General features: G+C 40.0%; 2 protein-coding genes across 3 annotated transcripts in view; one reads left to right on the forward strand and one right to left on the reverse strand.

Moving 5' to 3' along the window:
• Positions 1–16,144, forward strand: part of SIAH1 (siah E3 ubiquitin protein ligase 1) — a 30,934-nt gene extending 14,790 nt beyond the window's left edge. The window contains exons 1-2 of one of the 2 annotated variants that reach the window (XM_039242158.1): positions 11,946–12,548; positions 14,753–16,144. In XM_039242158.1, the coding sequence (XP_039098089.1) occupies positions 12,458–12,548; positions 14,753–15,603 (942 nt within the window). In that variant the 5' untranslated portion in view covers positions 11,946–12,457 and the 3' untranslated portion in view covers positions 15,604–16,144. Of the gene's footprint in view, positions 1–11,945; positions 12,549–14,752 lie in introns of those variants that run through there. The other variant, XM_039242163.1, reaches the window with a different exon arrangement.
• Positions 16,145–18,415: 2,271 nt separating this feature from the next.
• Positions 18,416–26,679, reverse strand: part of LONP2 (lon peptidase 2, peroxisomal) — a 103,912-nt gene continuing 95,648 nt past the window's right edge. Inside the window, exons 13-15 of the mRNA XM_039242144.1 lie at positions 22,459–22,666; positions 21,851–22,041; positions 18,416–18,830 (exon numbers count right to left, since the gene is read on the reverse strand). Coding sequence (XP_039098075.1) covers positions 18,609–18,830; positions 21,851–22,041; positions 22,459–22,666 — 621 coding nt within the window. The 3' untranslated portion in view covers positions 18,416–18,608. The remainder of the gene's footprint in view (positions 18,831–21,850; positions 22,042–22,458; positions 22,667–26,679) is intronic.

Here is a 26,679-nt window from a genome sequence, read left to right on the forward strand (position 1 = left end):
ACGTAGGTTATGAAGCTTAAATAAATACTATGTATGAAGCTGACACAGTGTCTGACAGCTTGATAGGTGCCCAGTTTATGCAGTTTCGTTCACAACTAACTCTGTATTCTTTATCAGATTTTAGATATCATCCCAAATTGAGGTTATAAAAATGAACTCAGTAGGTTGAAACAACAGTTTCCAGTAAAAATACTGTATAATCCTGGTCTTTTTTATTTAGTGATTGATTACAAGGCTCACTGAAACTCTGTAAACATTACCAGTGATTGTATTTTTTTTTTTAATGTTTTATTTATTTCTAGGAGAGAGAGAGAGAGAGAGAGAGAGACAGCGTGAGCAGGGGAGGGTCAGAGAGAGAGGGAGTCACAGACTCTGAAACAGGCTCCAGGCTCTGAGCTGGCAGTCAGCACAGAGCCGGACGCGGGGCTCGAACCCACGAACCGCGAGATCGTGACCTAAGCGAAAGTCGGATGCTTAACCGACTAAGCCACCCAGGTGCCCCTCAGTGATTGTATTGTTAACAATATAGCAAACATTCCCATGTGTTTGATCTCTGTTAATGTCCAAAAATCTGTTTTTGGTTATTTTTTAAATTTATTATTATTTTTTAAATTTACTATTTTTTATATCTTTTATTTTGAGAGACAGAAACAGAGCAAGTGGGGGAGGGGCAGAGAGAGAAGGAGACACAGAATCTGAAGCAGGCTCCAGGCTCTGAGCTGTCAGCACAGAGCCCAACGCAGGACTTGAACCCACAGACTGAGATCATGACCTGAACTGAAGTCAGACACTCAACTGACTGAGCCACCCAGGTCCCCCTGTTGTTGGTTTTAACATTGCACAGATGAGAAATTTGAGACCCACGATATTGTAATTTTGCTCAATATCAAATTAATTAGTAAGCTTAAGTAGGAATTCAGGTTTGAGCTTTTGATTCCAATCAAAGTCATTGGTGTTTTCACTATACATAGGCCATGTGAAATGTTCTTGAGATATGTTATCAGTAGTGCATTTCTTTTTTTTTTTAAATTTTTTTTAATTTTTATTTATTTCTAGGAGAGAGAGAGAGAGAGAGAGAGAGAGACGGCGTGAGCAGGGGAGGGTCAGAGAGAGAGGGAGTCCCAGACTCTGAAACAGGCTCCAGGCTCCGAGCCAGCAGTCAGCACAGAGCCCGACGCGGGGCTCGAACCCACGAACCGCGAGATCATGACCTAAGCGAAAGTCGGACGCTTAACCGACTAAGCCACCCTCAGTAGTGCATTTCTAAGAATGGGGATTACTGTGTAGGAATTGGTGGGTTTATTGAACTCTGATGTTATGAACATAAACATTTTGAAAGAGAACTGGTATGGAAGTACATCCATTTTTTTTTTAAGATTCTGTTTATGATGATAAAATGATTTATTTCACATAGTATTTCTTTTTTAAAGTAGGTTTTATTTCTTTAGGGCAGATTAGGTAGCAATTGAATAGAAGGTACAGAGATTTCCCATATTCATCCCGCCCCAGTGATATCCTTCCCTCTTATCAACATCCACCACCAGAGTGGTATATTTGTTACAATTTGATGTACCTACATTGGCACATCATTATCACCCAAAGTCCATGGTTTACCTTATGGTTCAGTCTTGGTGTTATTTTGACAGATGTGTACTGAGTGCTGCGTGTCCACCACTGTAGCGTACAGAACAGTTTCTTTGCCCTAAAAACCCTCTCTGCTCCACCTATTCATTCCTCCCTCCCTCCCTCTGGCAAGCACTGGTCTTTTTACTGTCTCCATAGTATTGCCTTTTCCAGAATGTCGTATAATTGGAATCATACAGCATGTCGCCTTTTCAGATTGGCTTCTTTCACTTAGTAAGATGTGCCTTCTTTCACTTAGTAAGATGTGCCGAAGGTTCTTCCGTGTCTTTTCATGGCTTGATAGCTCAGTTCTTTTTAAAAAAGCACTAAATAATATTCACTGTCTGGTTGTACCATTTTATCCACTTACCTACTGGAGGACAACATCTTGGTTGATATCCAAATTTTGGCAATTATGAATAAAGCTGCTATAAACACCCTGTCAACTCCTTTGGGTAAATAGTAAGCCACAGGATTGCTGGTAAGAGTGTGCGTGTTTAGTTTTGTAAGAAACCTCCAAACTGCCCGTTAGGATGACTACCATTTTGCATTTCCACCAGCTGTGAATGAGCGTTCCTGTTGCTCCACATGCCCACCAGCATTTGGCGGTGTTGGTGTTCTGGATTTTGGCCATTCTCCTAGATGTGTACTGGTATCTTCTTGTTCTGATCTGCATTTTCCCTGATGACCGGTGATGCGGAGTACCTTTTCATATGCCCATTTGCCCTCTGTATGTCTTTGGTTAGGTGTCTGTTAAGGTCTTTGGCCCATTTTTAGTTGGGTCGTTAGTTTTATTGTTGAGTTTCAAGAGTTCTTTGTATATTTTGGACAACAGTCCTTTATCAGATAAGTCTTTTTTACAGATATTTCTCCCAACCTGCGGTTTTTCTTCTCATTCTCTTGACAGTGTTTTTTGCAGAGCAGAAAATTTTAATTTTAATCAAGTTCATGCGTTTGATGTTGTTTTTGAACAGTCTTTGCTAAATTCAAGGTCATCTAGATTTTCTCCTATTCTTGTTTACATTTAGATCCGTGATCCATTTTGAGCTAATTTTTGTGAAGGATGTGAAATCTGTGTCTAGATTCACTCTTTGGTATGTGGATGTTCTAGCATCATTTGTTGAAAAATCTGTCTTTTCTCCATTGCCCTTGCTCCTTTGTCAACGATCAGCACAGTTATTTTAAAGTGAATTTTTAATCTCAGTTGTGAATTCTCTCTAAGGTTATATCAACAGTAAATGCATTCTACTTGTAGGGGCATCAGGGATAAGTGAGTTCTGGTTGTATGCATATGCTGTTCCTTCTCCTTGGAATGCTTCATGCTGTTTTACTTAATTTAGGCATTCCTTCAAGAAATAGTTAAGTACCTGGTCTGGGCTGGGTACTGTCCTAGGTGCTGGAGACAGTAAAGTGAGCAAAACAAACAAATTTATTCTCATGAAGTTTCTCAGTGCAGAAGTTGTGAACAAAAAATGAATGATTCAGGGATCCTGGGAGTTCTCAAGAACCTTTCAGGGTCAAACTTTTTTTTTCCACAGTAATGAGATATGAGAGTACAGTGGAGTTTCCCAGAGGCTACATGGCATGTGGCATCTTAACAGATTAAATGCAGCAAGCAGATAATGAATATCCAATTGCATTTTATTGCATCAGACATTAAGAAGTGCAAAAATGTGAGACATAGACATTCTTTTCCCTATGAAAATGGGAAATGTTTTTCATAAACATTTAACATGTAATGGATTTTTACACGTAATTTATAATAATATTAAAATAAAGAAATACTTAAAAATTTATTGGACTGAACTTCTATTATAGTAAATATCAATACATATAAACCACATAGACAAAAGGCTCTTTTGAGGTCCTCAATAATTTTTTAAAAGTACAAAGCAGTTAAGACTATGCTTTTAAAAAATTGGCCAGGTAGGCTTAAAGGGCTTAGAAGTTAAAGGGTTAGCTAATCAATTCTAAAGAAATCATAGACAATATGTAAGTGAAAGGGTGTAACTAGGGTCCAGTAAAACTACTTACAAAAACTAGGAACTGGCTTGCAGTTGTAGTTTGCCAACCACTGGTGTGGCACTGATACCAAAAATCCTTGAGAACTGCAGTTGTGAGTTAAAAGTTTCTTTTGTAATTGGAAGCAGTTAGGGGAGAGAATAAGCAATAAGTAGACAGAATTTCATTTTTTTCTCGTATTTTTCTAAAGTTTATTTTGAGAGAGAGAGCACATGTGTGTGAGTAGAGGAGAGGCAGAGAGAGGGAGAGAGAGAAGCCCAAGTGGGTTCCATGATCTCAGCATGGCTCCAACCCACAAACTGCCAAGATCAAGAGTCAGATGCTTAACTGACTGAGCCACCCAGGCACCCAGTAGTTGGAATTTCAAATGGAAACAGATATTGTGAAGACAATGAGAACGGTCATTTGGTCTTTAGATAAAATTGATCACGAAAGGTTCCTTAAGGAGCTGACTTTAGTTAACTGGTTACTTGTTGAGGACTTGACTAGGTATCATCTTTCCTCTTCTCCCTCCTCTCCCTCCTACTCTTTTTTTTTTTCATAGTTTATTGTCAAGTTGGTTTCCATATAACACCCAGTGCTCATCCCAGTAAGTGCCCTCCTCCATGTCCATCTCCCCCCTTCCCCTCTTTCCCACCCCCAGTCAGCCCTCAGTTGTTCTTAGTATTCAAGAGTAATTAAACTTAAAAGAAGAAGAAGTTTAATTTGTTTATTTTGAGAGAGAGCACAAGCAAGGAAGGAACAGAGAGAGGAAAGAGAGAATCCCAAACAGCCTCTGCACTGTCAGTGCAGAGCTCCATGTTGGGCTCCAGTTCACGAACTGTGACAGATCATGACCAGAGCTGAAATCAAGCGTCAAGTGCTTAACTGACTGAGTCACCGGGTACCCCTCATCTCTCTCTCTCTCTTTTTTTTTTTTTTTTTATCTCCCTTACTACATTAGGGATCCTTTGTGTTGGGAGGCAAATCAAAGGTAGTTTAATTAAATATTTATTTTTATTTTGAATGTTATTAAACCTAAATTCAGAAAAGATTAGTTTTTCAAGTTGAATTATAAAATATCTAAAGCATATTTGCTTTAAAAGGATTGAGGAAATTATACAGCTGAGCATAGAAAATTGACCTAAGTTACATGACATTAAGCAAGTTATTTCTCTGTATAATTCTTCTTTTCCGAAATTGAGAGAGTTGGCTAAGATTTCTTCTAAGTTTAACATCTTCTGGTATTGTTTGCCGTGCCCTACATTGCCATTTGTTTCCCTCCCCCATCCCTTCTAAATCGTCCCTGATCAGATAAACTCCAGCTTTCATTATTTACTAGTTCTATGATCTGAAACCTTTAATTTATAAGTTTATTTTCTTATCCTTGAGGTAGGGGATAGATACTTAATCCAGTTCATTGAAATGGTTAAGTCATGGCATATGTAAACCTTTGAAGACAATACCTGGTACATACTAGGTGCTTAATAAATGGGGCAGCTGTTTGAAAGAAAAGAGAGGAAAGTCTCTACTTTGCCTTATTATTTAGCTTGCTGACCCTGGGGCCCATTGAGACTATAGCAGCAAGAACAAAACCAACAACAAACAGGCAAGCTCCAGTGAGAGGCATGGAAATTAAAAATGAAAACTCCTGTAGAGGGGGTTAAAGAAGGACAAGAACAGTGTAATCCAGATTTATGTGGCCATTCCAACTTCAGGGGACGTGGAAACAGCCATTTCTGCCATCAAAATCTCTGTCCTTTATTGTAAATTGAGGGTATCTACATAATTGAAAAATGCTTTACCATGTCAAGACATAAAGTAGTTTTACATATTTATTTATAAAAAATGTTTTTTAATGTTTATTTTCTGAGAGAGACAGAGTATGTGTAGGGGAGGGACAGAGAGAGGAAGGGAGACACAGAATCTAAAGCAGGCTCCAGGCTCCCAGCTGTCAGCACAGAACCCAATGCGGGGCTCGAACTCACTAACCAATGAGATCATAACCTGTGCCAAAGTCGAACCCTTAACTGACTGAGCCACCTAGGCACCCAAGACATAAGGTAATTTTAGCAAAATGAAATTCATGAATTAGAACTTGATGAGTTCTTTTGGAATGCAGTGCAAAACAAAGATTGGAATTTTGAGAGAAAAAAAATATGTGATTGGAAGATAGATCCAGCAGAGAGAGTCACTATCAGACTTATGTGCAGAAAAGAACTGAGTAGATGGAAAGGATCAAAGAATAATTAGAAGTCCACAAAGGTGAAAGACTTGAGCATTTGGATTGAAAAGACTCACCTAGTGTTTTGTTTGCCAAGTGCTGATGGCATATACTTAGATGTTTTGGTGAAAATTTCTTTCAGAGACAGAGTCCTACAATCCACTTGTCAGGGGTAAAATGTTACCTGTAAAGGAATAAGAATAAAAATGGCATTAGATTTTTCATCTGCATCATTCTGTGTCAGAAGAGTGTGAACAGACTTTAAGAATTTATATAGTTATTAGGGGAAAAGGCTTTGACATGAATGGTATACTTGTGCAGTTTCCATAAGGGCTTCAGACTGCCAGGCCCTCAGGCTCTTTCTGAAAACTTTCTTGAGGTGTGGTGGCTGTACCAAAAAATGAATCATAATTAAGGATTCAGGGGGAAAAAAGATAGGTCTTTTGTCTTTTTTCTTTTTGGTTTTTATTTTAATTTCAGTTAGTTAACATGCAGGGTTACATTAGTTTCAGATGTACAGGATAGTGATTGAAAACTTCCATATGTCACCCGGTGCACATCACAAGCAGTTCTTAATCCCCGAGGATGGTCATTTGTTTTGTGATATAATTGTGAAAAATGAAACCAGAATGGTTGCAGTTAGATTTAAATGATTTTTGACAGTCTTGAAGTTTCATACAATCCTTACCTTGGCAGGTGGGAAAAGGAAAGTTTTACTATTAGCTTGTTAAAAACGGGGCTTGCCTTGTTTTGGGAGATGTTAGTAGTCTCATTCTTCATGTTAATAAATTGTAGATCTGATATAAAAATATAATGGTAATTGCTAGTAAAATAGAATGAGGATATAGAAGCAGGAATTTCTGCAGTGATGAAGACATGGTTATACTGTTACCTCCCCCAGGCTTCCACCAAAAGAGGATGCAGAGACTTTGTTGAGAAAATGGAAACTCTCAGATTGAAACTTTCTTAACTTTCAACTTCCTGAACTAGACATCTTCTGTCTTCTCTGTTCTCACCATGGAGAAAGTATTTCTTTTAACGAAGTCTAGTCACTCTGTCTTGAGTTTTGAATCCCCCATCACCAAAAACTTCATTTTATCATATTGTTCCATTTCTTGGGATTTTGCCTCTCTCCATAGCCATGGTTTTTAAATTCACACAGCATCCTGTTCAGTCTCTTTTGGTCTGATTTACACACTGGCTTTATCTCCAAGGTTGCTTTTGCAGAGGTCACCAGTAACTTCCATATTGCCAATCCATGAACACCTGTTGGGCCTGATCATACTTGACTTCTCAGCAGATTCCACATGGTTGATTGTGCCATTACTTTTACTACTTCTTACTGTAGATTTTTTTTTGCTGTTTATGTAATTGCACTTTGCCAAAGATTTTACTGTTTACATTCTAATTTATAATTTTAATGCCTAAGGTTGGTGGACTTATTTCCCTATTTAAATGGAGTCATTAACTAACTTTAATCCTTTTAAAAGATCACCGCTTCTAAATTACTTACTTTGATTATTGCTAGTAACAGGGGTTCATGGGTGCTATATTCCATGAGTTTTCACATGTTTAAGCATGTCTACTTGTTGCCTTTTATTTTTTCTCATTACAGAAATAGTACAAGCTCCCATAAGTATATATATAATAAAGCATAATTTATTCTAATATTTGTACATGTGTTAATAGATCTTCTTAAGTCTGTACCTTCCCTTGACTTCTCATTTACTGCCCTCTTTCTGCTTTTCTCTCACCTTTGCTTTCCTTCTCAGTCTTTTAGGCTTTTGATACTCATGTTAGCCTCAGCCAGCAATTGGCCACACCTAGGGTTAAAAATGCAGAGTCTCAGGCCCAGCCTCAGACTAATTCTGATTCTGAATCAGAACCTGCATTAAAATGCAGAATCCCTAGACAGAATCCCTTAATAAGATCTCTGGATGATTAGTGGGCACAATAAAGTTTGAGAACTGCTGCAGGCTAAGGGCCACTGCCTCTCTTTAAGGAACCTTTCAGTCTTTAAATCTTGGCATTTCTCTGGTTTTAGGCCTGCTCCTTGTCTCTATGACTTTAGATGGCACTCTGAGCCCTTTTGTGTATCAACTGCTTTTCTGCTCCCACTTTGCATGTCATCTATTACTGTATTTCAGTATCTAGCACAGTGCCTAATGGGTTCTGATTCAGTATATGCTGCTTTTTACTGGGGTGGAAGTCTCAAAATAGAGTGATTTCAACAGTAAAGACAGATGTACTTTGCTTTACACGTTTGAATTAGGGTTTGCACTTTCCTCTCCATTTACTGGGCTGGATCACCTTTGTTCAGACTTTTTTGTTTTTCCATCAGCCTTCTACCAGGTCTTTGTCCTGGGCTTTCCCCATTTCAGATCACCAGTCTTGCTAGACACATAAATATTTCTTCTTTTGTAGCAACAAGAGTTTTCAGAATTATCTTCAGGAAAATAGAGCTTTTAGGAAAATATGTACAATTTAAGTTGCTCTTATTTGTTACAGTTTTGGAAATTAAAGTAGGTTTTTTTCTTAGCATTATTGTTTTATAACAAAGTTTGATTTTTTAAAAAAACTTGGCATTTTAAGCTGTTAAATTTTTAAGGAGACTTGTGTTAAGTTTAATTTTGTCAACATGTGAGAAGTAAATCTTAAAATAGAAATGATTTTTAACATAGCATTTTCTGCATAATACACTTCACAGTGTCAAATGTAGAAAGTACCTTTTTCAAAAAGGAGTTATAATTATAAAGAAAGGAAGAAAAATTCTTAAATGTGTGAATGGAAGCGTTTTATTTAACTCCTTGATTCCTAATAGAACAAATACGTAATCTGAACCTGTACTTTATTTTTACAGTGAGTATTATTACACTTATTATTATTAGTTCTAGGAGTAATTTTTGGAGAAATAAAAGAGGGCTGGTGATATTTGCATCCCATCCTTTTTACTAAATTAATGCAAATTTTACTTATTTTGACAATTGTTTTCACCACTCTCAATCAGTTTTTTGATAAAAGTTTATTGATAAAGCAGTTTATTTATTGCCCCCATGAAGAAAAAAATTGACAAAAATCACACATCCATATCATGATCCAGGCTGTACCTCCCATGTATGTTCTGTTTGAAACTTGCTTTATAGTACCCTGGTCATTTTTCCGTATGAGACTACAACTTCTCCATTTTAAATGTTTACTTTGAAAATAGTAATTGTAGGGGGCGCCTGGGTGGCTCAGTCAGTTAAGCGTCCGACTTGGCTCAGGCCATGATATCACGGTTTGTGGGTTCGAGCCCCGCGTCGGGCTCTGTGCTGACAGCCAGCTCAGAGCCTGGAGCTTGTTTCAGATTCTGTGTCACCCTCTCTCTCTGACCCTCCCCTGCTCACGCTGTCTCTCTCTCTCTCAGAAATAAATAAAACATTAAAAATTAAAAAAAAAAAAGAAAAACGTAACTGTATTAGCTTCCTGTTACTGCTATAACATAACATTTTCACAGGTGTTAGGATGCAGACATAGTTGAGAGGGGCATTATTTGCCTGCCGTAGTAACATTTTGTAAACTGCAAAAGGTTGTTCTATATTAATTACTAAGCATGAGGTATGGCTAATCAGAGAAGTTGTTCATCAGCCCTTTATAAAAAGAAACTAAGATTCCCACATGAAATTGATAATAAAAGTTTAAGTCCAGGGGGGCCTGGGTAGCTCAATCAGTAAAGTGCCCCACTTCAACTCAGGTCATGATGCAGTTCCTGAGTTTGAGCCCCACATGGATTGGGCTCAGAGCCTGCTAGGGATTTTCTCTCTCTGCCCCTCCCCACCTCTTGTGTGCGCATGCTCTCTCTCAAATAAGTAAACTTAAAAAAAAGTTTACATCCATCTACTTTTTACTCTATGTTGATGTGACAAAGCAGTGGTTAAATACTCTGAAAATTACTGAGACAGCATTAAAGGGTGACTTTGAAATATTTCGATATAGATTAAAATCTACTAAATTTTATACCAAACTGGGCTTGAGATGTAGGCTTTAGAAGGTATAGGTAATAGGGGGGATGAATCACTGGAATCTACCCTTGAAATCATTATTGCACTACATGCTAACTAACTTGGATGTAATTAAAAAGGAAAAGAAGTAAAAACGAAAGTATAGGTAATAGGGCACTCTTGACAAATTTCGGGATTTTGCTAATGTATTCTAAGGGTTTGTCTTCGTGTAATGTAGTTTTTTAAACCTATCTTTATTAAAAAAATTTTTATGGTTTATTTTTGAGACAGACAGAACATGAGTGGGGAGGGACAGAGAGAGAGGGAGACACAGAATCTGAAACAGGATCCAGGCTCTTAGCTGTCAGTACAGAACCTGATGTGGGGCTCGAACCCACAAACTGTGAGATCATGACCTGAGCCAAAGTCGGATGCTCAACCGAGCCACCCAGATGCCCCTAGTGTAATGTAGTTTCTGTGAAATTTTCAGCTCTGTTTAAACCAGTGTAAATATTCTATCTGGTCGAGAAATTCTATTAAAGTTTATTGTGCTAAAAATTAAATGGCAGTTGATCTTTGGCATACATGTTTAATCACCTTTATAAAATAAACATTATCTTTTGGAACCCACACTTTCTAGGTCTCTAACTAGTTGATGAACTCAGGTGAGGCAAGAGACTTTCGGAGATAATCAGGTGAATACTTAGTATTTTGGGCTATGTATCATCTATGATATACATAAATTACCCATCTTCCTTAGTCCAGACAAAAGCTATGTGAGGCTGGAAATATTTTCCCAGTTTTATAGCTGCAGGTGGTGAAGACCAGGTTTGAATCCAAGTGTGTGTAGATGACTCCAGAATGCTTCCACTTTTATTGTCCTTACTCACTTGTTGAGTGGTTTTTCTGTAGATTAATGGTTTTCAGATGGTGCTGTAAGGCTCTGTACAGATCCTTGGAAGTTTGGGAAAAAATGATTTTTTTTCCCCCTTGAGGAATCAGTCCTTCCCTTTGACTTGTTTTTTATATTTGGGTTTGGCTTTGTTTGGAAAGAGTTGCTCTGCCTAAAAAATTTGAAGCTTCCTACCCTAGAAACCTGAGACCAATCTAGAATGAATATATATCATAAAATAAAAATGTAAGTAATAGTAATTTATATTTGTTAGCAGACAGTGTGTTTTCAGTGGTCTTTCCATTCCTAATGATGTTTTGTGTAGCTTAATGTTAAAATAAGGTTGAAGTGATTGAACACACTATTAATAGGGTGGGCAAGTGTTTAGAATTAAACTTTCATGTGGAAGTGGGTAAGCTACAATTCACTGCACAGGGTTCTCTTCCCACTCACTACCAGCTCCTGCTGTGTTTATAGGCTGCCCTATAAGCATGATGTAATGACAGGTTAAACCCCTGAGTATACTACCTGACGCAGTGCAAATCTGAGGCCCAGGACTTTACTGGGGCACGGGTAATGCTTCTTTAAAAACAAAACAAGCTTCTCTGTTTAATGAGGCCATTTAAGATGGTTTTCCCAGAGTGGGAAGAGAATATAAGCTCTATTTGGAAGTTGAAGAAGGAATTTAATATGGTTATGTGTGTTTACTACTCTCACTGCAGTTTTTTCAAAGGGTAGAGGGTGTTTAAAGTATGGTGCCAACAGGGGTTGAAGTGGTGAAGTAAGGTAGAATTGCGGAAATATGGTAGTTTACACCCGGTAAATAGTTACCGAATGAAGAGGGAAGAATACTTTCATTCTATAAACACTTAAGTGTTCACAGTTAACCAGCAGAAGAGCACTTGTCCGGCCATACATTTCCCATACATTCTTTGTAGGTCTTAGGTTGAAATCATACCAGATTATCAGTATCTGCTTTGTTCTACAGAAGGGCATGTTTCTGCCTAAATGTAAGCTGGTGGAAAGATGCTGAGGTGTGCACATTGTCGCTGGGGTCCAGGGCTGGGTCTGAGTTGCACAGCGCAGTGCCCTGGAGCAGTCCCGGGCTAGGAGGGCGGAGCTTGCAGGCGAACCCTCCGCGCGCCAGCCCCGCCCCTGTGGTCCCCGCCCCACCAGCCCCGCCCCACACTAGCTGCGGCTGGGCGCTGCAATCCTGGGGCCGGTTGGCACTGCGGGCTGGAGCAGGCTTTTCCAGCAGTGGGCAGGCCCCAGCCCTGGACTACGCGTGGGTTTCCCCGCGGGCCGGACCCAGCAGTAGCTCCAGAGTTGGCTCCGAGAGCGCGCTTGCTCCAGCCTCCTCGCATCGTAAGGCCCTGTCCTTCCCCCGATCTGGTTAGCTAATGAATCTGGGGAAGACAAACTTCCAGGACCGACGGTTTAGGGCCCAGTAGAAGACGGCTCAGTGATGGCGCCCATTTTTGGAAACGCAGGCGAATTCGAGCTCGCAGGGAGGTGTGGTCGATTCCTGTTGGGACGGGAGAGGCTTCATTTCTCTGCTGCTGCGGTAGCCGGTGCTTTTGAAGAGTGAATGGAGTGTTACAGAGCAGGACACTTACCTTCGCTTCTTGAAAACTTGACATCGGACATGCTTAGGAACAGAAGGTGTCCAGGAGGAGCCTCTGTTACAAATTGTATTTGCTTCAGGGGTATTATAGGCTATGAGCTGCCCGACTTCTCATGACCGGGAAGTCTACCTCACCTTTTCTGTACTCCTGGAGAGGCATCTTGCTCACATGTTTACCTGCAGCTGGGACAAGGAAGAGAAAAGGTATTGACATTGACATTAAGAGACTGACTGGGTTGCTTAAACTATGAAGTGGGAAAGTTGTAAGCCAGTGGAATCTGGATCAGGGAGTGGCTGCAGCATAATTGAGCTCGAGTTTGCAGTGACGTTTCTTTTGATCTGCTGTACTTTTCTGTTTAAACCAAGCTTCAGGTTACATCATCACTCCTGCAGGGTTGTCCAAAGCCACTTTAGTCCTTGGTTCCTACTGCAGGGCTGCTATTGGGTGGGGATTTTTTGTTTGTTTGAATGGGAGCTTTGGGAGGTTTTAACAGCTGCTGTCCTGTAATACCGCCATTCACAAGAAATACTGCCTCACTTCACTTGTTTTCACCCTTTAGATAGAGATTTAAATCCAGCTTTCTATGGTGTTTAGGAAAATAATAAAGATACATTGTAACATAAGCTGGATGATTGATGATCAATGTATAGCTGTTTGGCTAGGTCAAGAAATTAATGAAATGTTTTTCTTCCTTATATTTTCCAGGTTATATTATGTGAATACAAACTGAGTTTACTGCCCCTTCATGTAATTTGGTTTAGTCATTTGAAAAGGCACTGGTGGTTTAGACTGTTTTTGCTCAGGGAACCACTTTCCAATTATAATGTTGCTCACTTAAGTGAGCAGTATAGTATAAGATAGACCATGAAACAAGCATATAGCATATATAGGCGGTGTTTTGGCAATGCTGAACCCATTGTTTCACAAGTGATGGAAAATGCATGGATCATCATATGCACAAAGAATCTTACACCTGGGTTATACAGTGTTTCAGTTGAGAATTGATTCCTGTTGTTCCTAAATCCATGTGATAAGCCACATTATGATGGAATTCTGCAGTTTTGTAAACTCTTGAATTTTGGAATGTTTAGTGACTGTGGCATTACCATTTATTTTTTTTGCCACTCTGAACCCTCCTTTGAGATGTCTATCCTTGAGTAATCTAGAACCCAAATTGTATTTATATGGTTACATTGGTAACTAGCATTGGTTTTTCAAAGTTAAATTCTTTGCAACAGAATAACAATTATAAATGAGAAAACATTAAATTTGAGAAAATCAGGTTTCATTTTATAGAAATAAGGCTTACACAGTTACTGGGAATACACTTTTAGGACATCAGTAGACTGATCTTTTATTACCCCCTCTCCCCCCAAGATAAATATGGCCTGGTATCCCAGCAAAGGTAGATTCATGGGGAAGGTGTTTGCTTTATCTTTCATTTAGCCTGACAAGTTATATTGTCATTTCTTCCAGATGACATTTATCTCTTAAGTAATATTTATTGCTGTGCTGGTAAATGCTTTCACAACACTGGTAGGGTACAAGAAATTCTTAACCTGTTGACTGTACTGTCCCCAATATTGTGTGGCTCTCTCTTGTGCTTTTATCTTTATTTACCTTCTTTTTTGACTCTTTTTCTCCTTTGCATAGTATATCTGATTTATATTGGGGAATGGAATTAGAATAGAAAGATGTACTTTCTCTAAGTACCAAACTTAGAACTTTTGAAGATGGCCTTCCATTTTTCTTCTCCCCACTTTTTGAGGTGTGGGGCACTAGCTGATGTTAGCGTTCTAGGGGAAGATTTCCTAGAAGATGGATGATGGGATGGCAGCAGACCCCCTCCATTCCCCAAATCTATGTCTAAAGCAGATAGCTGTTTACCATTAGGCAGAGTTCACCAAAGCTAGTGCCCTGGTAACCCTTTGGATCACTTGTAGCTCCCTGTAGCTGCTGGTGGCTGACTCAGAATGGAAAAGAAATAGACTGAGCAGGGGAATTGAACACAGGGCAGAAGGAGGAGAAAGTCCATTCAAAACTATTTGATCGGACTTAAGCTACTTAGTGTTTCTTAGTAGTTTATGGTCCAGTTTCTGTTTCAGCTAGAAACCATCCAAGGGGATTTTTAATAGTTCTTAAACAGGAATTATGCGTGTGTTCCGGAACATTTTGATAAAGAGCTTTTGTCTGGTATACAATTCCTAATAATCAAAATGTGTAATTAGTGTAGTGTGATTTATGGTTTTTAAATCCTGTGTCTATGTTCCTGAATTATCCTTTTGTTCACAGTACATTTGCATGAAACTTAAGTATTCTGGCATGTAAACTTTATTTATGAAACAAATGATAGTCGTAGCTATTTTTCTCCTGCCTCCTTTTATTTTTATTTATGTTTTTGTTACAGAAATGAGCCGCCAGACTGCAACAGCATTACCCACTGGAACCTCAAAGTGTACGCCGTCCCAGAGGGTGCCTGCCTTGACTGGCACAACTGCATCCAATAATGACTTGGCGAGTCTTTTTGAGTGTCCGGTCTGCTTTGACTATGTGTTACCACCCATTCTTCAGTGTCAGAGTGGCCATCTTGTTTGTAGCAACTGTCGCCCAAAGCTCACATGTTGTCCAACTTGCCGGGGTCCGTTGGGATCTATTCGCAACTTGGCTATGGAGAAAGTGGCCAATTCCGTACTTTTCCCTTGTAAATATGCCTCTTCTGGATGTGAAATAACTCTGCCACACACAGAAAAAGCAGACCATGAAGAGCTCTGTGAGTTTAGGCCTTATTCGTGTCCGTGCCCTGGTGCTTCCTGTAAATGGCAAGGCTCTTTGGATGCTGTAATGCCCCATCTGATGCATCAGCATAAGTCCATTACAACCCTGCAGGGAGAGGATATAGTTTTCCTTGCTACAGACATTAACCTTCCTGGTGCTGTTGACTGGGTGATGATGCAGTCCTGTTTTGGGTTTCACTTCATGTTAGTTCTGGAGAAACAGGAGAAGTACGACGGTCACCAGCAGTTCTTTGCAATTGTACAGCTGATAGGAACACGCAAGCAAGCTGAAAATTTTGCTTATCGACTTGAGCTAAATGGACATAGGCGGCGATTGACTTGGGAAGCCACTCCGCGATCTATTCATGAGGGAATTGCAACAGCCATTATGAATAGCGACTGCCTAGTCTTTGACACCAGCATTGCACAGCTTTTTGCAGAAAATGGCAATTTAGGCATCAATGTAACTATTTCCATGTGTTGAAATGGCAATCAAACATTTTCTGGCCAGTGTTTAAAACCATTGCATTCAGTTTCACAGAGAATAAGGCACCCGTCTGCCTGCCAACCTGTAACTTTTGGTAGGTGGAAGCTAGACACATGAAGGTAAATAAAAGGAAAGGCTGTTAAATACAGGAAACAGTTGCATGTAGTAACACTAATATATTTAAAACTAAGTCAGCAGTAAACCACTGAAAAATATATATATATACACCCAAGATGGGCATCTTTTGTATTAAGAAAGGAAGCATTGTAAAATAATTCTGAATTTGTGTTGTAGATTGAGTGTACTGTTGAAAAATACCGGGTTTTTGTTTTGTGTGTGTGCCCGCAAGTTTGTGTGCGTGTGCGCGCGTGTGTATGTGTGTGTTTATTTTTTTCTTTAACCGACAAGCCATGTTGAGTGGTCTCGGACCACTGCTTTTCCCTTTGTGAGTCAATACATAGTGCTGCTGTGTGTGTATATTTTTTGTGTGTATTTGCTAATTTTTATTCTAGTTTTTCATTAAATAAATTTGACTTTCTTTTCTGTTGTAATTCAGGTTTTTTCTCACTTTTTTTGTACCTTTTTAAAGTTAGTGTCTTTGATATGCATAATTGTTTATGATAAAACTTATACATATGTGTTCAGTACGTATTTTCCTTTCCTCCATTAATCAGTTCATTAGAAATATTTTAAATTCAACTCTTTCGTGAAGGTATGAATTACAGAAAGGAAAGGTAACATCAGAATTCTCAGAAGGTATTTAAAGCAGTTATAAGATGGTCTCTGTCTCTCTTTCTCCACTTGAGTCACATCTTTGAACTTATTCTTTAAAAGGTTAGGGAATACTGATTTTTTTTTTTAATTCTGGAAAAAAAATCAGGCTTATTTTTTTCTTCCAAATATCTTGGACAAATCACATGTTTAAAATTTGTTCTTGTATTTATTGGTTTTGCAAAAGAAGGCATCGTCTTACACAGTATTTGTAATCAAAAGCAAATCATTTAAAAAAAGGCAGTTTGCAAAAAATGTTTTTGGTCTTTTATAATTCTCATTAAAAGAATATCTGGCAAATTAAAAACTCTTACGTGTCTGCTTTAGCTCTAAGTTTGATTAAAATCCAAATAGTTCTATTCAGTTCTGTACTTCATAACTGAAAATAGTGTGTATTTTGAAGTGTGATAGAATTATTCTAAGCAAATGAATGTTTGGCCTCTCTTTACAGAGTTTAGTTTTTCTTCTCTCTCACATTTGTATTCTCACAATTCTGTTAGGAGACTAATTATAGTTAGTTAAAATGCTGATCACTTTTTCCCCCTTAAGAAACCCAATGAAGAGGGGTTAGTATTTCACAGCCTAATGGTTATGAGCCTGGGCTCTATAGCAGACTTCCAAGGACCTAAACGCGATTCAATTTCTCCCCTGCTTATCAGCTATGGGACGTTGGGCCCCAGTTTTCTAATGTGTATGATAGGGTTAATTAGGGTAGCTACCCCAGAGGATGAGATGTGATACCAGTAAGTTAACCTAGAACAGTGCTTTGCACATAATAAGCACCCAACAAATGTTAGCTGCTATTATTATGCCTTTAACTAGCACCATATCTTTAACTTGCTAATTACCCAGAGGCACCTGACAGGATTCTGCAATTGCCTTCAGAATGGCCAAAGATCATTTGTGTTTAGGACTCTTGAGGAAGAACACAAGGTTAAGTCCCACTTTGTGTTCTGTTGCTACTGCTTCTAGGTGTAATGAGGCTGAGTGATCTGGGTTTGGATCAGCTCCCTCTGGTTGCTGACAGTAAACGAACATTGTATTTTTCCTCCCCTGTAAAGATGGCTGAGTAGATGTGTGAAGTCCTAACAGTGATCCATGAAATGTTTTTAAATGCCCCAATGCTTGCTCTCCCACTGGACATAAGGAACCCTAGATCTGGATGTGTGTTTCCAGAGCATAGATTTTACTGGCAAGTATTTGGGTAACTTGCAGACCCCATGCTCCTCCCAGGCATTCTCCAGTATCTACACGTGTCCCAGCATTCTGTAACACAGGACTGTCAGGTCAGCATCGTTTGAACGTTGCACTCTCCTCATCTTCACGGGAACACGGACTTCAGTACTATTGCTTGCATTTTACAGGTAAGGAAACAGCTAAGCAATCGGAAGAGCCTGACTTCATTCTCCAGAGCCCAGATTAAGTCACATGAGAAGGGAACATGGAAAGTACTGGATCTGGGGATTGGCACAGGCGGACAGGGAGCAGAGGGGAAGTGACAAGAGTCAGGATACCAAGAGTGGAGACCCTGCCAGGGTGGATGGCAGCCTTTCTCTGGGGACTGGACTTTTTAAAAACATGGTGTGCACTAACACAGGCCAGCTGGTTCTGTTCTCAATGCCCCTTCCTTCAGCACTAACCAGCATCCTTCCCGGGGTGTGTAGACCTCGCCACAGCTTTACCTCACTGAATAGTTTCCACAAAGACTAATGGTTGATATTGTCATCTTTGCCCAGCGCCCCTTCTATGTTGTTTTGGGATCCGATAACCTCTCCAGGTGACTCTGCTAAGGTAACAAGTCTATACCAATGGTTCCTGATGTTGACTATGCATCAGAATCCTCTGCAGGTCTTCCCAAAGCAGGTTTCTGGGCCTTCACCACCCAGAGTTTGATTCAGAAGATCTGCTGGTGGGCTCTGAGAATTTACATTTCTGTCAGGTTCTCAGTACAGACACTTCCGTTCAGGTACCACACCTAAAACTGACGCTCTGCTCTGTACCTCTCCAAGGCCAGTAATGATTCCACTGAAGACAAGAATTCCATTTTTATCAATCAGTTTATTCAATTAACATTTCTGTAATCAACACTAGCCATTTGAGTGAGGTTTGTTACTGTCGTGATCATGTTCAAAGATTAGGGACACAGCTTACCTCTACTGGTATGAACAAAAACCTTTTCAGTGCCATTTGGCACTTTGTAACTTGTAATTCTGAAAAGTCAGGATTTGGGCCTACAGTTTGCTATTTAAGAGACCGGGTATAGTCTTGACAGTAAAGCCACCATCAAAAGCTGCATTAAGAACTTCATCCAGACAGCTTGCTGTAACAAAACTTAAATCCTGTCGTACATTGCCTGGGATTTCTTCGAGGTCTTTTTCGTTCCTCTGAGGAATAATGACTCGCTTCAATCCTGCTCTGTGTGCCGCTAGCACTTTGTCTTTAATCCCACCCACCTAGAAGAAGAGAAGAAAGTTACTCAGATTTCTGGTCATCCTCAGGCTGTGAAAGATCCCTGACACAACTTTTTTTTCATGGCTATTTTAAAACACCTAAATCATCTTCCATTTTGTTAAAGCATGAGCTAGGAAAGCCATTAAAAAAGGTTAATAAACAGTAAATTCTTTTACATTTCAGTTTGTGTTGAGTCTTTTTAATGGAGGAAAATTACTATATTTTCAGTAATGAGCACCTCTTACATCCGGGATCCCTTTTTGCACTGTCAAGGTTAGTATTTCCATTCTGTAATAAAAATCTTATCTATAGGTTCATTCTGAAAAAGCATTACATTATTTTGACCGCAACTACCATTCCTACAGAGCTTACTTGTATGCCAGGATTATTCCTTCCGTACAAGTTGAAAACCATAACCTTTGTGCCACTTGATGAAGAAAATGTACCCCAATGACCTAGGCTCTTATGGTGGTTTTAAAATATGTCCACAATGGTCCCTTCATAAAAGATGGAGTCTAATTCTCCTCACCCTGAATGTGGGCTAGGCTGAGTGACTCATAACAGAGTGTGGGGGCAGTGATGCTGTTATGACTTTCAAAGTTAACCCATAAAAAAATAAGAGCTGCTGCTAGATCTGTCTCTCTTGGGTCTCTTGCCCTGGAGGTAGCCAGCGCCATGTTTGAGTTCACCCAACATCTGGAGAAGCCCTGAGGTGAGGAACTGGGGCTTCCTGCCAACCAGGACCAATTTGCTAGTCACGTGAGTGAACCATTTTGGAAGCAGACCCCCCAGCCCCAGTCAACCTTCAGACAACTGTGACTGGGCTGGTGTCTTGACTGTACGATGGGACCCTGAGGCAGAAGAACTCATCTAAGCCTCTCTTGAATTTCTGACCCACAGAAGCTGTGAGAATTAACAAGTATCATTGTTTTGGGTGGTGTGTTATGCCGCAATAGACTCCAAATGCAGCTCTCAATCATACCACCCAGAACACATAAGCCCTGGAGACAGTTCTGAGACTTCCAGCCACCTGCACCAACACTGACTGCTCCAGGCCCTCCTGCATAGCTGTCCTCTTTCCAGGCTTTTCTGTATGCTGCTGAAGTACGCTTTGAAAATACTTTCTTCACAAAGAGTCTCAGACAAATGGACTCCTTGCATGTGTGAAAATAACCGTTTTGCTTTCACATTTGATTGAAGGTAAGGCTGTGTATACGAGACGGGACTTAAAGTCCTTTTTCATCAGAGTTTTGAAGGGACCGCACATCTGGTGTCACCGAGGAGACTGATGAGAGGGCTTTCTCATCAGTTACCTGAACAGCTGGAGACAACCTCTTTCTCCCAGCTGGTGAAGGTCTTTTCAAGTTGAAGATAACCTTCAATCCTGGGAAACGTTCTATTCCATTTTCTGTCTGCTAGAATGCCTGACAGTTCAATGTTGGATCTGCCTGCCTTTTCTATTATTTTTTTCTGAATAGTTTTTTGACTAATTCTAACACCAAAGTTTTAAATCCAAGTTCTTCTTCTCTTTCTTGAATGGTCTTTGCCAGCTTTAGCAAGTCTTTCACTTAAATTCTGTTGCTTTCCTTCTGTCTCAAGGGACAGGTTTAACATTGGAGGCTTAACTCAAACTCTCCCTGTGGGGCTAGGAAAGCCTGTCCCTGGTTGAGAGTGAGGGACCAGGTAGAACCATTTATTCTATGGAAATTTCTATGAATCCCCAGAAGAACCATTTATTCTATGGAAATTTCTATGAATCCCCTGGTTTTGTTTCCCATTTCTTTCCCACTCTCCTAGTCTGTGCTTTTGGGTTCTGAGCCCTTGCTTTTTCCTATCTCCAATTCTGTTTCATCAGCCAGGATACTATCTTCCAGAAGTTGACTGAACTCAGCTGCTGACTTCCTGCTCATTTCTAAGTGCTTGTATTATTGCTTTCACTCTGCTTAGTCTAGCATCTTGAACTATGAAGCTAAAGAGTTCATGGTCAGTAAAGCATTTACATTTACTCTTACTAGCACAGCTAGTATTAACCATTATTAACCACTGGCTCTTGAAATGCAGTAATTCCTGGGTAAGGTGAAGAAAAGGGATCCGACATTTCTTTCAGTACAGACCTACAAATGTATCATAACAATAGGGTTTAGAATATGGTTGAATTCCTGGCCGAATTTTAAAAGCCGATTTTTTTTTAAGTTTATTTATTTTGAGACAGAACAAGAAAGAGAGGGTGAATGTGTGTGCATGCGCAAGTAGGGGAGGGGCAGAGAGGGAGAGTGAAAAGGGAGAATCTGCTCATAGGTGTCAGCACAGAACCCGATGTGGGGGTCAACTGATGATTCTATGATCTATTTTCACCATTACCTCATAAAATAAAGGTCCTCTCAGAATAAAGAACCTAAGTTTCTTTTCTCATTGTGCTGGGAATTGTAGACTGGCACTGGTAATTGATGACTTAGAACCCTAAATTTGCTCAAGTTCTCTGCATTTTATGTGTTTTTATAAGTAGTTTAGGGTATGGAGGGGAGCCCCAAAGCCCTATATATATAAAACTTTTTGAGAATTTAGCAATTAGGACTAGGCTTGTTACAGTTTCCATTTTATACTTATTTTTCTATAAATCTATCAACTACAATAACCTACAGGACAGGAGGTGTCACAGGAACTTATAAAGTTGAAAAGTTCTCTTGAAGTTTAAAAACAGCTGCTCCTCCTGCTTTACACAGAAGCTGTCTAGTTAACAATTTGCTAACTAGAACAGAGCCTCAACTCTTCACCTCATTGGCTGACACTGCTGATGACCAGACTGATACTTTTTTTCCCTCATGAGTCTTCTTTCTTAGAAGGGAGAAATTGTCAGTTTTTCTTTTATTTGATCAATATTGAAAAATATGAACTAGTTACAAAGTATAAAAATGTAATGTTTTTTAAACTAAGGCATTTATAGAAGAAGGCAAACTACTATGAATTTAAACTTAAAATTTAAAAAACTGAAAACCATATAAATTGCTTTCTTAAGACTTACTGGAAGAACAAGACCCCGCAGTGTGATTTCTCCAGTCATGGCTACATCCGAACGTACCAGCCGCCCACTAAAAAGTGAGGCGAGACAGGTTACTATGGTAACTCCAGCAGATGGTCCATCTTTTGTGACAGCACCAGCTGGGAAGTGCAGATGGATGTCTGTGTTGTCAAGAAGATCAAAACTTCCAGAAGCTTAAAAAAGGAAATAAGGATTTTAATGTAGGAAAATCGAACCTGCTTTTTTTCCTCCCAAAAAAGAAAATAAAAAAGATAAAAATGAATGTTGTGGTTAAATGAATTTCTCAAAATATTAATGGGCAGTATAATCAGGATGGGGGTCTGGAAGAAGAATTTCATTCTACTCCAAGTGGAACTGAAAACAAACCCTTGGAATTAGTTTCTAGTTTAGGCACTAGCCAGATAGTCCTAAAATGGGAACTAGAATTTTCTAAGGGCATTTAAGCAAAGGTCTGTACTTTGTTGGAGGTGTTAACTCTTAATTTAAAGCTCATCTTAATCCTGTCACAGAATTGTGAGATGCCTTCCGAATCATGACCCAAAGGCTCTTCCTTGTTTCGGTTGTACCTCCACTGGGGCTGGGCCGCTCACCATTGGTCAGATGGTATTTCTTCGCATTGCTGCGGAGCCAGCTAATCGCGAGATGGGCAGACTCCTTCATGACATCCCCTAGCTGGCCAGTCAGAGTCAGCTGACCTTCGCCATCCATTCGACTTGCCTCCACGAACATGATTTCCCCACCTAAGGGGGTCCAGGCCAAACCTATTGCCACTCCTGGTTGACTCAACCGCTCAGACACCTTGAGAGAAAGGAGAAAAATGATCAGTTCGGTAAATAGGAACCAAATTACTTTCTAGCCGGCTAATCTAATCACATGTCACCAGAACCTACTTCTTCAGTTTAAGCTTCAACCCAAAGTACTCATTACTTCATGTGATTTGAAGTCACCACTTATGACACGTGGCTTTCTGCCAGAAGAAAAATTAAACTTCCTATTTGGTATTTATCAGAAACAATTTTACCTTAGAAGGTGCTGAATAATTAAGAGCCACATCTAGTTCCTGCCCTAATTTTGAAGGAAAAAGCCCATTTTATTTATTTGAATATTTTTAAAAAATTTTTTTAATGTTTTTCTGAGAGAGAGAGAGAGAGACAGCATGAGCAGGGGAGGGTCAGAGAGAGAAGGAGACACAGAATCTGAAACAGGCTTCAGGCTCTGAGCTAGCTGTTAGCACAGAGCCCGACATGGGGCTCGAACCCACGAACAAGGAGATCATGACCTGAGCCGAAGTCGGATGCTTAACCGACTGGGCCACCCAGGTGACCCTATTTGAATATTTTTATTGAGCTACATATAAATACTCCAGAACCTAACTTCATTTGTTTCAGAAAGCAGAAGCCCTCTTTCAAATATATGTTTAAGAACCATTAACTCCAGAAGCTGAGAGTGAGACTATATATTAAAATCCCTAGATTTTACTTCTCTGCCACTTTTCTTTTCTCTGTTACTGCTGCAGAAACACTATAAGATATCACTTCACGATGCCCCAGATCCTTTTGCATGCATTTCGGGGCCTACTGTCAGCCCTCACTGCCACTGTAAACTGGACGCGACACTCACCTAAAACCATGAGCCAGGTAATGTGCCAAACAGTTCATCCCAAGTTAAGAAAGCACATGAAACCTAACAGTACAGTCGAAACACAATCACCCTCTGAGCCTCCACCTTTCTAATACTACAGAAGTTACCTGTATCAGGAATGAGGCACAAGGTGTCAACCCACCGCTAATGCGGATATGAGATTCTTCCACCTGAGGGAACTTCCTCACTGAGAGCAGCAGGATCAATGGTCTGAGTTTCTGGTTAAAGGGCTGGGTTGCTGATCTCATTCCTTTTCCAAGGGACTTAGATGGTGAAAATCTTGACTTTAAAATACTTCAAAATCATGTGAGGCATCCACACAAGCTATTGGGCACTTACATTTAGTAGTAAACCTGACAGCATTATTTTAAAAGTTTGTTTCACATTTACAAATTTATAAATTTAACTCTAATTAACTTCATATTTAATAAGTTAGGGACTTGAAAGTCCAAACTATAGTGTTAGTTGATTCTGTGTACTGGATCTCACCTCTCAGCTTTGCATTTGCACAAACCTGTTCTAGATTTACTTGAAGAGAAAGATGAAAGATCAATATGCAAAGGATCAATGCTATTTAAGAAAAACATAGAAACAACTATTTAGAAAAGTGTTCACAAGGCTTGTTTTGTATTATAAATCAATTCGCTATACCTTCACGCCATCTACCTTGGGTGGGATTTTCCAGTGGTTCCTATTTCACCACATGGCTCTTTTCTAGAGATGAGTGAACTAATCCTAGAGAACTATCCTCAATGCACTGAATCATGTGTTAATTTAACAGAAAAAGCCATCTGGGAGAATTCTGTTAGCCGTAACAAGAACCATCCCTTTCTTACAGCTCTATCGTCACAACTCATTTCTCAGAATACCAAAAATGTCCCCAAAGAATCAAGAGTAAGGTGCTGGTTGATTACTATGTCACTTTGAGAAACCAAGCCAGTTTTCCAACACTCTCCATCTATTGGGAGGCTTGGTACTTGGGGTCAAGGCAACTGGTGCATGTTAATTAAAAGCATGGGGGGCAGGTAACTATAGAAGTTCAAACCAGAATCATGCAGGCTCATAAGCACTTTATTTCTGACTGGATGGTAAGTGTTCTCATGTTAACCTGAAGATGGGAAAATGACAATCTGTGATTTAACAACACACAGGCAGGAAAACAGAGGGGTTTGATTACCAGCAAATCTAGCACCTCTGTGATTTAAGGCTAATAGCAGTTATCTAAGAGGTAAAGAATCTTTATACACAACGTAGGGCTTGAACTCACAATCCCGAGACCAAAAGCTGCACACCCTACCGACCGAGCCAGCCAGGTGCCCCTGGAGTTGTACTTTCTGAGGGTGTGTGTTCTGAAACTGTAACAATCAATCATCAAGTTTCTATGTATTTTTCCCTCAGAAATGATGGGAGTGCAAGTAAATGTGAATGTACAGGGTAAGACATGTGCTCCTTTCCTGCTCAGTCATCTTATGATCCCCTTCTTACATAACAATTTGTTTTCATGTTTTTAAAAAACATGAGACAGAGTGAGTGAGCGAAAGCACAAGTGAGCAGCGGAGGAGCAGGGGGAGGAGACACAGAATCTGAAGCAGGCTCTAGGTTCCAAACTGTCAGCCCAAAGCCCTATGCGGGGCACCAACCCACACACTGTGAGGTCATGACCCAAGCCGAAGTTAGATGCTTAACCGATTGAGACGCTCAGGCACCCCAATAATTTGTATTTCAAACACTCCTTAAAAAGTGAATCAACACGGGGGGTGAGGGGGCACCTGGGTGGCTAAGTTGGTTAAGCATCCAATTTAGGCTCAGGTTACAATCTCACGGCTTGGGAGTTAGGGCCAAACATTGGGCTCTGTGCTGACAGCTCAGAGCCTGCTTCAGATTCTGTGTCTCCCTGTCTGACTCTCTCCCACTCACACTTTCTCTCTCTCCCTCAATTTATTTTAAAAATAAACATTTAAGAAAAAGTGATTTGACACAATAATTTCAAAACTATGTTTATCAGTACTTTTCTATTACTTTCTAATTCCATTAGGGGACTGTGGAATCATCAGTTATATTAGCCAAGACCAGCCTTGGCTTGAAGCAGAAAATGCTTTCCCCACCAGATGTCAAAGTGGAACATGAGCATCTCAAGTTCACTTTTGTTGCTCAATTTCCCACCTGTGTACTTTTGTGCTTCCATTTCCTGAGTTGTTAACTACATCTTGTTCAACAAAAATGATCAATTTCTTCTGTAATAATTATGTCAAGCATGTAAATCAATCATCTAAATATGCAGATTGAAGAAGTGTTGAAAATATTTAATGAAAAACCTAATTAATAGTTGCATTCTTAACAGTTCAATGGACAGCAGTGTTTAAGGAGCACTTGAGTACTAATCATGGCCAATTTCCCACTGTTCTCCCTCTTGATTAACTAGAGTGATAATTGATTGAAACAGTAAATATGTACAACTCTTTGTGACTGTTCCAAGCCCAGATAAACGCTCACAGTTTTATTAGCTTATTTACTACTGCAGTCTCATGAGAGGGATCAAGAGTTTTACATTCACTCAACAGTGCTTTACCGAGCATCCAAAGCTAGGCTCCATTACAGACTGTAGGGGCAGGATATCAAAGTGAATAGCTCTTGGAACTGACAGACTACTTGAGATTGTTAGATAAAGGCACAATTCTACTCCAGCATGGAGAGAGGATGACAGAGGACCTACCAAGTGCTTTCATCTACAGAGCCCTAAAGAGGCAGGGATCCCTGTGTGGGGAGATGGGACAAGGTTACAGAAGAGGCTGAGCAGAGTCTTAAAACATGAGTAAGTTTGCTGGGCAGAGAACGGCCAGGAAGCCATCATAATAGAGAGGCCAGCAGGTGCCAGGATTGGATAATTCCATGGGCCTCCTTTCCAGGGACAAACCCAGGACCACGCTGAACACACAGCCCGAGCCCCCCGACGGCAGTGGTCCACGTGCAGGCTGGTTGAGCACTGGCGCTTACACTGTACACTGGTTTCTCTCAGACCTCAGAGAGCAGCTCTGCTCCTGCAGGGCCGTCACCGCAGCAGCTACCCATCTGCCAACTTCTTTAAATTCTTTGTACTAAGATCCTAAGCCTGGAATTCATGAATATTTTATTTTTCTCGTAAACTGGTTTCCATAGTGTTTAGAAAAGGG

The sequence above is a fragment of the Hyaena hyaena genome, unplaced genomic scaffold (genome assembly GCF_003009895.1).
Source record: "Hyaena hyaena isolate Hyena2069 unplaced genomic scaffold, ASM300989v1 scaffold_7, whole genome shotgun sequence".
NCBI lineage: Eukaryota > Metazoa > Chordata > Mammalia > Carnivora > Hyaenidae > Hyaena > Hyaena hyaena.